This window comes from Lissotriton vulgaris, chromosome 5 (genome assembly GCF_964263255.1).
Source record: "Lissotriton vulgaris chromosome 5, aLisVul1.2, whole genome shotgun sequence".
Lineage (NCBI taxonomy): Eukaryota > Metazoa > Chordata > Amphibia > Caudata > Salamandridae > Lissotriton > Lissotriton vulgaris.
The window spans coordinates 1053926933-1053939365 of NC_141693.1; the positions used below are offsets into that span (position 1 = coordinate 1053926933).

Below are 12433 nucleotides of genomic sequence, written 5' to 3' on the forward strand. Positions count from 1 at the left end.
GCGTGGTTGGCTGATCGGAGGTGGCGTTTGGGAGCGTAGAAGTTGACTCGGCTGTTGAGGTAGCTCGGGCCTTGGTCGTGTAGGGCTTTGTGTGCGTGGGTGAGGAGGCGGAAGGTGATTCTCTTGTTGACGGGGAGCCAGTGAAGGTCTCTTAGGTGTCCGGAGATGTGGCTGGATCGTGGGATGTCGAGGATTAGTCTGGCTGAGGCGTTTTGGATCTGCTGGAGTCTCTTCTGGAGCTTGACGGTGGTCCCGGCGTAGAGGGCGTTGCCGTAGTCCAGTCGGCTGGTGACGAGGGCCTGGGTGACGGTCTTCCTGGTCTCTGTGGGGATCCACCAGAAGATCTTCCGTAGCATGCGTAGGATGTTGAAGCACGCCGAGGAGACGCTGTTGACTTGCCTGGTCATGGCGAGGGAGGAGTCCAGGATGAAGCCCAGGTTTCGTGCATGGTCTGTCGGTTTGGGTGCGGTGCCCAGGGCGGGAGGCCACCAGGAGTCGTCCCAGGCGGAGGGTGAGGAGCCCAGGATGAGGACCTCCGTCTTGTCAGAGTTCAGTTTCAGGCGGCTGGTCGTCATCCACTCGGCTACCTCTCTCATCCCTTCGTGCAGGTTGGCTCTGGCGGCGGCGGGGTCGTTGGTCAGGGAGAGAATCAGCTGGGTGTCGTCGGCGTAGGAGATTATGCTGAGGTGGTGTTTGCGTACGATGGCCGCGAGGGGGCTCATGTAGACGTTGAAGAGGGTGGGGCTCAGTGATGATCCTTGGGGGACGCCGCAGATGACTTCGGAGGCCTCTGACTTGTACGGTGGTAGGCGGACTCTCTGTGTTCTTCCGTCGAGGAAGGAGATGATCCATTCCAGCGCCTTGTCCTGGATTCCGATGTTGCTGAGGCGCCGTACTAGAGTGCGGTGGCAGACCGTGTCGAATGCCGCGGAGAGGTCTAGGAGGATGAGGGCCGCTGTTTCTCCATTGTCCATCAGGGCTCGGATGTCATCGGTGGCGGCGATGAGGGCGGTCTCGGTGCTGTGTTTGGCTCGGAATCCGGACTGTGAAGGGTCGAGGGATCCGTTCGTCTCGAGGAAGGCGGCCATCTGCTTGTTGACGGTCTTCTCGATGACTTTGGCTGGAAACGGGAGAAGCGAGATGGGGCGGTAGTTCTTGAGGTCGGTGGGGTCCGCTGTTGGTTTCTTGAGGAGAGCGCTGAGCTCGGCGTGTTTCCAGCCTTCAGGGAAGATGGCGGTGTCGAAGGAGGTGTTGATGATGTCTCGCAGGTGGGGTGCGATGATAGCGTCGGCTTTGTTGAAGACGTGGTGAGGGCAGGGGTCGGTCGGTGATCCGGAGTGGATGGAGTTCATCGTGCGGATGGTGTCTTCGGTGCTGATCGGGGTCCAGGCGTGGAGGGTGGTGGTGGGGGGGGGTGGCTGGTCGGTCGTGGTGTGCGTTGGTTGGTTGTTGAAACTGCTGTGTATGTCCGCGATCTTGTTGTGGAAGTATGAGGCGAGGGAGTTGCAGAGGTCTTGCGATGGGGTGATGTCGTTGTTTCCTGCGCTGGGGTTGGAAAGCTCTTTCACGATGTTGAAGAGTTCCTTGCAGTTGTGTGCGTTGTTGTCCAGCCGGTCCTTGAATGCTGTTTTCTTGGCGGCGCGGATCAGCTGGTGGTGTTTCCGGGTGGCAAGTTTGTAGGAGGAATTGTTTGTTGTCGGTTCCCTTTTCCAGACTTTCTCGAGGGCTCGGCAGTTCTTCTTGGAGCTCTTGAGTTCGTCGGTGAACCAAGGGGCCTTCTTGCTGCCGGGTCTGCTAGGCGGGGTCCTCAGTGGGGCGAGTTCGTCCGCGCAGTTGCTGATCCACTTCGTGAGGTAGTCGGCGGCCTGGCTGGGGTTCGCTGAGCTGGCAGGAGGGTGTTGGCTCAGGGAGGTGGCGAGTTGGTCTGCTGTGATCTTGTTCCAGCTTCTGCGGGCGGCCTGTTGCTGGTGTTGGTGGGTCGTCGTTCTCTTGAAGGTGAAGTGGATGCAGCTGTGGTCCGTCCATTGAAGCTCTGTGGCGTGGCTGAAGTCGATGTCTGTGCTGGATGAGAAGACGGCGTCGAGTGTGTGTCCGGCGAGGTGGGTGGGGGTGGACACCAGTTGCTTGAGTCCCAGGTTGGCGAGGTTGTCGAGCAGGGTGCTGGTGTGGTGGTCGTTGTTGTTCTCCAGATGGAAATTGAGGTCTCCCAGGAGGATGTAGTCAGCGGAGGGGAGGGCATGCGGGCTGACGAAGTCGGCGATGTCCTCGCTGAATTGTGTGCGTGGTCCAGGGGGTCGGTAGATCAGGGTGCCTCTGAGGGTGGTGTTCGGGTTGGTGTCGATCTGGAAATGCAGATGTTCGGCGCTGGTCAGGGTGTTGTCGATGCTGGTCGTGAGACGGATGGTGTTCCTGTGGATGATGGCGATGCCTCCTCCCATCTGGTTGGCGTTTCGGTCCCTCCGGACGATCTTGTAGCCCTCTGGGATAGCGATGGCGATGTCGGGAGCTGATGAGGCGTTCATCCAGGTCTCCGTGAGGAAGGCAACGTCAGGGGCTGTGGTGTCTAGGAGGTTCCAGAGTTCGATGGCGTGTCTGTGGACGGAGCGGGTGTTGAGCAGGATGCATTTGAGGTGGGTGCTGGTGGTGTTCGACTTGGCGGGTGCTGGTGCGGGGCTGGTCCGGTTGCAGGAGAACTTGCAGGCGTGGCAGCTGAAAGGTCCGTGGGTGCGTCTAGGAGCGGCTTGATGGCATTCTGGGAGTCGGCCGGTGTTGAGAGCGGTGAGGGCGGCGGCGGAGTACGTCAGGCGGGTCGGTCGGGGTCTTCGTGGGCCAGGGGTCCTGGCACTGGGCGCGGTCCAGGCGCGGACGGGCGTAGACGGGCTTACCTTTGGCGCGCCTTCGGCGCACAATCGGCGCGCCCGCTGCGCGTGACTGCTGCGCGTTCGCACGGTCGCCATTTAAGGCGAAGTGCGCGGGTGGGCGGAGCAGCTGGGAGGCGGGAGCGGGGAGGGTTACAGAAGGCAAAAAGGGGCGGGGACAAGCGGCGGTGGCGGGAAGGGAGGGCGGGGGGCGTCGAGGTAGGCGGGCAACAAGGAAGGAGGGCAACACGGAAGAAAAAATACACTAAATTACAAACAGGTATGAATGAACGCTAACAACAGGGAAAAAAAAGGCAAGTTAATCCCAGACAAGCACAAATAAACGACAAAACAAGGAAAAACCAGAAAAACCACTCGCAGCGGCGGGAGCCGGCAAAACGAGGCGGCAGCGAGGCAGAGGGCGGCAGGGGGCACACGCAGCAGCTGGTGGCCGTGCGGCGCGGGGGTGTCCCACAAGTAATATTTCAGATAAATCAAGAACTTCAGATTCTTACACAGTCAAAGAATGAAAGAATAACACATACACAATGTATATGCAGTTAGTTATGTTTACTTCTTTGGTGCAACTCTCGTCTTTAAGCAAGGAGTCGTGAAGAAACCTTTAGTGAACAGAATTTAAGGAGAACGTTTGATCTGACGGCCAGATGCTACTGCTCTCTCACAATGAGCAGTTAATATAGTTAAACTAAATTGGCTGTCAATCTCCTCCATCTCCCTTTGGCAGGTGATCCCACCAACTGTAAACTAAAAGCATTGTCAAAGCCATTAAGTCTTTACAGCGCAAGATCTATTGGCTTTGTCGAACAATGGGTTTACACCAATAAAGAAAAAGGACTTCTTTAGTTTTGATGCGAATAACAAAGTAAAAAAAAAAGTTTTGAAAAAGCACTACGAAAAGTGGTCACGTCATAGTGCTTTTTTAAAAAACATCTAGTTCCCTCCCACCCTCTGTCCGGTTTGTCTTTCCCTTTGCCTCCCACCCCCTCTCGTTCTTCCTATTGCCCACCCCCACTCACCATAGTTAAAAAAAAAAAAAAATACAGTAACACGGCCAGAGCTGCCAGTCGGAGCTTTTTACATTTTTTTTAACTTTGTTTTTTACTTTGTTATTCGCATTTAAACTAAGGCTGTCCTTTAACTTTCTGTATAAGAAATATATGCTTGTTTAAATGATAGGTAATTGGCTAGAGTTTTCATACACACGAGGCACGGGCGAACCCAGTGCAGTGTACATATCCTTATACAGACACTGTACTGGTGAACAAATATCTAAATATCTGTGTTAATGGCAAAATAAGTAGTTTTAATCCCAGCCACCAGATTTATGATGAGAGAGATCCTACAGGCTAAGGGGATGGACTCATCACAAAGTTAACTTTATCCTTCTGAATCGTTACAGCATGGGTTAAGCTTTTATTTTGAAACTAGGCCGTCTGAAATGCTATCTTTTAAAATGGCTCATTCATAGCATGTGCTTTTGTTCACAGGGTTCTGGCTGGTGTGGACAATTATAATTATACTCAGTTGTTGCTGCGTTTGCCACCATCGACGAGCAAAGCATCGACTCCAAGCACAGCAGCGGCAGCATGAAATAAACCTGATTGCTTACAGAGAAGCCCATAACTACACAGCCCTGCCTTTTTATTTGAGTATGTATACACTGGCATTTTCTTTCAAAATTAAAAGATACAATTGTAAGCTTGAGTAGATTTTAAAACCTTGTAAGAATAGCATGATATTCCCTCCTTAATTATTTTTATTTTGCGTTTGTGTACTCTTACTGGTTTTTTCTGCTCCTTATTCCTTTCCATATGTCTCGGTCTAATCTCCTTTTCTCCTTTCCCTTGTTACTCTCGGATTCTTTGTTCTTTTTCCTTTCCTTTTCTTTTCTCTTTACCTTTCATTCTTTCGCTTTCTTCTTTTCTGCTATTTTTTGCTTTATAACTTATAGAATATTTGCTATTTTTCTTTCTCCACATCCATTATATCCTATGTATAATTATATCATTTTCATACCTGTATTATGATTCATTTATCAATATTTTATTTTATTATCTATTTACATATGTACGTATTTCTGTATTTTCATCCAAAAACTTTTAATAAAAAATTTCAACACAAAAAAGAATAGCAGGATTATCACTGGCAACTGTCTAACCGGGATGGACATTAGTCAGTTGTCAAAAGCTAATTGTTGACTACTGTACTGCTTGCATGTATATCCTAGATTCACTGTCTGCTCTTACAGTTACTCTTTAACTCACTCATCTGCATAATCCAAATGTACTGAGCAAGTCTGGGGGCCGGTCCTAAAGGGTAAGGATTACTACAGTGGAACAATATTGCAAAAAAAACTGTGTGAATAATATTATGAACATGGAATGGGACAATAAATAAATGAAATAATTGAATGCATGTGTAATAAGTTGGCAAAATAAGTGAGATCATAAACTAGTTATAAATCCTACTGGAATGCACTGTAGGGCAAAAAAAACTGAATTGAGTATTTGTTTTGCAATTGCACAGATAATATGAGGGCAAAAGCTGTATGCAAAAAATCATGCATAGTGAGTGAACCTATACAGTGAGTCCCGTAGTAGGCAGCACATTTTTTTTATCAAATTAGAAATGTCAAAAACTTGATAATTAGTGGGGGAAAATGCTCCTTTAGGAAGCATGTCAATTAATTTAAATGACTGCATTGTAAAAATAAATTGTAAATTGATACTTGTATAGCGCACTACTCACCCGCAAGGGTTTCAAGGCGCTTGTACGAATACCGCGGTGGAACCCATCCTGGCTTTCCCTGTGAGACGTCCACTCCTGGGCACCCCCAAGGTGGAGGCCAGGCATCCTTAGCGTTGTGGGGGCCGTTGTGGAGATTAAGCAAGCTATTGCCCAGAGTTGCAGAGTGGGACTCCATGATTGGAATAGGCACCGAGGCGAGGATTATCAGGCCCGTGGAATTTTGAGCCCAAGACCCGCCGAGGCGGGGAATTGAACCCTGGTCCCGGGCTAGACCTCTGCATCAGGGTCTGCCGCTCTAATCATTGAGCCACACTTCTGTAAAGGTGTGTGTGTGTGTTTTTTCTTTTCTTCTTTGTTGTGCATGTTAATAATGGAAAGGCATATGGTTTAATCCTGTACAGAGATTAATTCATACGGTGCGTCACCGTTACATTGTGCCTCATGATCCCATGCATTAGAATAATATGGAGCAGGACAACTAGGGAAGATAGCAACAGCAGCGGTTAGGCTGGTTTTATGTCTATCCTAACCATGCAGCTCACCTTGAGTCTGTGCCCCATGAATCTTTCTTAGACAGCACACAGTCTCTCCCCATCTCTGTCCACCTACCTTCCACCCCTCTTTTTCCAATAGCTTCTCCTCTACACATTATTCTCCTTTTCCCCCCTCTGCTATTGCCCCTGCCCTTTTAGGTTGAAGCCTACCAGACCGTGCAGCTCTCTGGTTGTGAAAAGACTTCTTATGGGCATTCTGAAAACCTCCCTGGGAATGTATTCATTCCACCTATTGCTTTTGGCTCTGTGGTTTGTAACTCACACTTTTGCAGTGTGAATCTTTTCGGGATTCACATTCTGTGCATTAATCTGCCCTCTAGTGGTTGGGTCTGTAGTTCTCCACTTTCTTCTAGTATTGATTTTTTTTCTTTGTTGGTGTGCGCCAATGGACCCCTATTTGGTGTCCCTTCTGATGCACTGCTTCATCCAGAAGCTACCACCTTTGGTCGCAATCTTCATATTCTTTTTTTTTTTCACCATTGGTTCTGGATGCTTGCTGAAAGATCTCCAATATGAGTAAAACGTTTTGAAAAATTTCGGAAGACATTCGTCGAAAGGATCACCGAAATTGAAGCGCAACACTGAAGAGGTACCGGAGGAGAATTCTGGAGCGTAAGACTAATTTTCCTCAACTGATTTAGAGAATGCACGTTCAGGGGTCTTCCTGTTCCGTCTGCCTAATGGCGAAGACACCTTTCCAGTTCTGCAAGAATTGTCATACAAAGTTTTCTCAGAAAGACTAACACCCGTTCTGCAACCTCGGTCTGCCTATCGAGCCTTGAATCAAAGACTGGAACACCTGCTCTATGTTGACATGAAAGAGGATGATGGAGATACCTAGACAAGCCCATCACAACATGCAGGTCAAACAGATGGCCACATCCCTGAGAGACCAAGGTCTATAGGGTGAAAGAGGAAATCTACACAGAGGAAGCTGAGGGGGAAACATCAGGCACAGATCGGTTGATTGTCAACATCAAAAGCCAGGTGACCAATAAGACTTAAGAGATCCATTGTCCTCGAAAAAAATATCTGAGTCCCAAAAAATAGACTTAAGGACATCGAAGGGAGCCTTTGCTTCGAATCGTTCGACGACTGAAGACTCACCCGAAACAAGGAGCCCCACGGATCCCTCGAGGGGGACTCTTGTGAAGGAAAAACTTCTGAAAGACCCAAGTAGTCAAAGAATGAATGGAAAAAGGACGTTACTGCATTGAAATCCGACCGGTCATGAGCTGAACGTTGGAGCTGGACAACTGGCACGTCGTTGAAAGTCTCTTTGATGCAGAAGAGGAAAAGTATGAGCCACAACCCCAAAGAATAGGGCACCCAGATGAAAAAGGAGAGGCGCCTCGAAGCCGAAATGGCTGCTCTCCCCAGAAAAAGGACTTCAACAAAAGGCTAAAGGGCTTCAGTATACTGCCAAATGAGCAGACCGACAAGGAGGTTGAGAAATCGAACCTCCATTGACACCTGAGCCAGTAAGAAGAGGAGAAAGAATTCTTCTATGAAGAGGAAATCACGCATTAGGCTGGGGTATATCAAGGTTCGGAGGAATCTGAATATAAGGTACCCCAGTGGCAAGACCTGGAAACTGACTTCCCTGAAGGAGTGCACAGGTATCCGTCGAGGCCTTCGCCTCCCGATGGCATTGGCATGTACAATAAGGTCATTGAGCAGGCAACAAGGGGTATGGTGTACAGCTTGAAGAAGAAAGATCCCAATCTTGTTTCCAGCTGGACACACTGGACCCAACACAGGCAAAGAGTCATTTCCTTCCCCTGCTCGCTAGAGTCCTAGACCAGGAAAGAGAATACCTAAAAATAACAGTGACTTGTCGACCTGCGACTCCAAAGGCAGAGAAGAAATATAAATACCTTGTTTGTAAGGATCTAGTATATATAAAGGGCATGGTACCTGTTGACTCTATATAACATCAACAGCACGGAGAAGGGCCAACAATCCAGAACAGAAGACCCACCTCCAGATAAGGAGAGCAAAAGATTGGACCTAGTGGGCTGCACATTTTTAATGAAGTGCTGCCAACCAGTGGTGCTTTGCTAATTCCGATGCCCTTCTCAACAGCCATGCCCATCAACATTGGGAGGAGATGGGTGCACTCATGAGGCCCCTCTGAGAGCAATACAGAGGGCATCACATTTGGTGAAAAGTGGCAGAAACATTTCGAACATCTGCCTAAAATATGCATTATACGCAGCGGATACACCAAGCCAGCAGATGATGATGATGATGTGCATCACCCTCAGGCACCATTCTTGGTTGAGAATTTTTGGTTTCAAGCCGGAAGTATGGGCTAACATCCTCAACACACCATACAACGGTGAGTAATTGTTTGGAAACAGTGGACGATACACTCAACCAATTGACGAAGGATAACAAGACTGCTAAAGGGGAGGAATGTGAAGGTGATGTTACTTTTGTGCAGGCCTTCAGGCAGAGTCAGCTTCCAGGTGGAAACATACCACCAAAGTTTTCAAGGCGGCAACCAATCTGCAACAACTCATCAGATCTGGCAGTACCACACAGGTGGGTCTCTGTGACCAATTCTAGACCTCCGGTTCATAAACAAGTTTATAATAACACAAACGTTCAAGATAACATTGCAAGAAGTGGTACCACAATTGCAATAAGTGGATTACATGGCAACAGTAGACTTAAAGAATGCATACTTTCACATTCCAATGAATACAAAGCACAGAAAATATCTAAGATTTGCAGTGCATAAGACTCACTATTACTTCGCAGTACTGGTGTTTGGAATAAAATCGGCACCCAGAGTGTTTACAAAGTGTCTAGCTGCTGTAGCAACACACTTAAGAAGGGATATCCATGTTGATCCTTACCTAAACGACTGTATAACAGGTAATGAAGACTCTTTGCACACTTGAGTTCTCACTGAACATGGAGAAGTGCTCTCTAGAACCAGAACAAGAAGCAATCTTCTTGGGAGCAAGGACCAACTCCATACAGGGAAAAGCATTTCCCAGGTAAAGGAGAACACATCTCTATTGGCAGAAACTCATTTTTAACAGAAGGGGAAAGTTATGACAGCGAGGACTGTGGGGAAATTATTAGGGAAGATGGCATCATGCATCCCTTTAATCCCATATGCAAGACTTTGCATAAGACCAATACAGGAATGTTAAGAAACCAATGGCAACAATCAACAGGGAGTTGGGGAGATCTAGTGGTTGTCATACAAATAGTATGGGAGGAAATAGCATGGTGGAACTGATCACATATAACCCAGAGAAGGGCATTTACACAACCAACTCCAACTGTGACAATAACCACAGACGCCTCATAAATGGGCTGGGGGGGCTCACATGGGCTCACTCAAAGTATGCAGTCTGGATGGAAGAGGCTGCAGTAGTACAGAACATCGTGTAATTAAAGACCGATTTTCTAACCTTGAGCGCTTTCCAAAGGGAGCTATTAAAGACCATATTGATTCAAACAGACAATAAGACTACGTTTTACATCAATGAACAGGGAGGGACTCAATCCCTACCCTTATAAAAGCTAGCCCAAGAACTCTGAGCAATACAGTGGAAGATGGGCATCCAAGCATTCCATCTACTGGGAAGGACAATATCGAGGCAGACGGGCCTTGTGCTTCCAAAAATGGGAACTGGACCAGAAACTAGGCAAAAAGATCTTTCAGAAATGGGGGATACCAACAGTAGATCTGTGTGCTACACCTTTGAACGCAACATGCCAAAGCCTTACCTCTGAACAACCATATCACCTATTCGTGTGGAATGCAATGTCAATAGACTGGTCCGGGACTTTGCAAACGCGTTTGGATTAGCAAGAAAGCCAACCTAACAAGTGTTACATGGCAAAGTGGAAGAGATGCTCACTGTGGTGTATTAGAAAGGGACTATTAGGAGAGAATGCGAAGGACAGGACAGTGTTAAAACCTCTAACGCGTCTTCTAGATGAGAAATTAACACATGCATCTTTAAAGGTACATTTAGCAGCAACATTGGCTTTCACAAGAGGCCATATCGGCAGAAGTTTTTTCACATTACTAGTAATAAAGAGGTTCTTGGAAGGGGTACAAAGAACCAAGGAAGGTACTGGCATCCACATGGAATCAAAATGTGATACTCGCTCAATTAATGAAGACACCTATTGAACCTTTGCACAATGCTACATTACAGCGCAGAGTTAGTTGCAAGCAGTCACGCTACTAGAACCATACTTTGAGATTCACAAGGACAAGATAGTCCTGCGGACAGATAAAGGTTCTCACCAAATTTTATTTCAGTTTCCCATCAATTAAAATATACAAATTCCAAGTTTTTTAAAAAAAACTAAACGCATGCAGAAAGAACATTACACATATTAGACACAAGAAGCGTCAAAATGTACTACATTGGAAAGACCAAACCAAAGACTAAACGACTATTAGTTTAATTTGCAAATAGTTTCCTGTGAAGACCAGTAACTACTAACACAATCGCAAGACAGATAGCGCAAACAATTCAGTTGTGCCACACATATGATGGGGAAAAATTTAGTTCTGCACGTAGAGAACTTTCCACAAGAAAGAAAGAAGCATACATTGCCTTTCTGGCAAATACACCATTGCTGGAAATCTGTATGGCATAGCAACAATGTTACATAATCATCGGTGCACACGTTCACAAGACATTACTGTATTGAAATACAAATGACCAATTCAGTAGGACAAATGGTCTTACATCATCTGTTTACAAATCACTGCCCATCTTAAACCCAGCCACCAATAAGTTAAGAAACCCCTACAAAATCGATGCACAGCAACATTCATGCTGCAAAACGTATTGTTTCTTACCTGGCGGTGTAGTTCTGCAACTTAAAGAATTTTCTGGATTCACAAGCGACCCACCCACCTCCACCAAGAAGATGAAAATAAGAAGCTTACAAAAAAATCTGAAGACTGCGACCCAAGGTGGGAGCTTCTGGAGTAAGCAGTACGATGTTACTATGCCACTCCATGCCAATCCATTCCTCTTCACTCTACGCCCCTCCACAGCTCGATGCCCCTCCACTCTTTGCCACAACACTGTCAACACCACTAACGTTTGGCCATGCTGAACAGCAGCACACTGGTGCACAACATGGTTAAAACACATGGGCAAAGCTAATAGAGCTTGCGTAGGAAAGACCTGTTGGTTTTGTCAATCCTGGTTTTGTTTAGGTCTGGCACTTTTATGAAAACAAGCTATCTGTCTTTCTTTCTCAATTTCTATTTATATCTATCTAATTTTTTATCTCTATCTGTAGTGATGTTGTTTGACCTAAATTCAGCCCTCTTCTTCCACTGATCTGTTGTCATTCATTCATATAGTTCTTCTGCTCTTTACAGGATGAGGCAGTGATCAGCCCACTTAAGCTATTGCATACCTTCACTGTGAGTGAGGCTCTTTCACAAGGAGCACTTATGCATAAAATATATTTTCCTTCAGTGTCAAATATTTTTGCTACTATCCAATGGCTTTTTTTGTTGGGACTACTAAGGTCCCGGAAGATTCTTCGACAATAAAGTTTTGCAAAAACCATGAGTAAGCATTAACAACGGCAGACCTATTAGCTTTGCCATTGCTGTTTTAATTAATGTGATTGTGACGATCATTAGTTCTGTGCTTGCAGTATTGATTGCGAACATTGGAATATGTTCATGCCAAAAGCTCCTTGAACTTCCCTTTGTTGTACCATTTGTTAGGTTTTCCATTGGATGATTCCTAATATCTTTTTGTCTGAATAGAGAATGTTAGATAGAGAATGCTGCCAATAGAGAATCAATAGGGACAACTTGTTCTCTTCTTTGTCCAATCTGTGTCTCATTGTCTTCAGGTTCTGTCTGGAGGAAATACACACCGCTTCCTGCCTGCAGCAGAACCATGGGGAATGTACCTGCCTGCTGTCCCATAGGCAGCAGTCCCAGCAGTTATCTCAAGGAGCAGGGCAAACCCTGCTCTACCCAAAGTATCTGCAGAGAGTATCTGCATTGGTTGGATACTGAAGCTCTAAAATTATACTGATATCCTTTGGGTCTGGGCTGCTGGACAAGTACTGGCATATACACCTGAGTCCATTCTAAATCAACTCAGATCTACAGACATTACTGTGGTGCTTCCTGAACATATTGCCAGGTGCTGCCTACTTCTTCAATGCCAGGCTAAACCTGATACCCTGCTGAAGCTATTCTGTTCTTCCCATATACAGGCCATGTCTCTATGG

The 12433-nt window shown here is 46.8% G+C and overlaps 1 protein-coding gene across 2 annotated transcripts in view; it reads left to right on the forward strand.

The window, feature by feature from the left end:
- Positions 1–12433, forward strand: part of WBP1L (WW domain binding protein 1 like) — a 187213-nt gene that overhangs the window by 155607 nt on the left and 19173 nt on the right. For both annotated transcript variants that reach the window (XM_086922702.1, XM_086922703.1), the window contains exon 3: positions 4367–4528. In XM_086922702.1, the coding sequence (XP_086778828.1) occupies positions 4367–4528 (162 nt within the window). The remainder of the gene's footprint in view (positions 1–4366; positions 4529–12433) is intronic.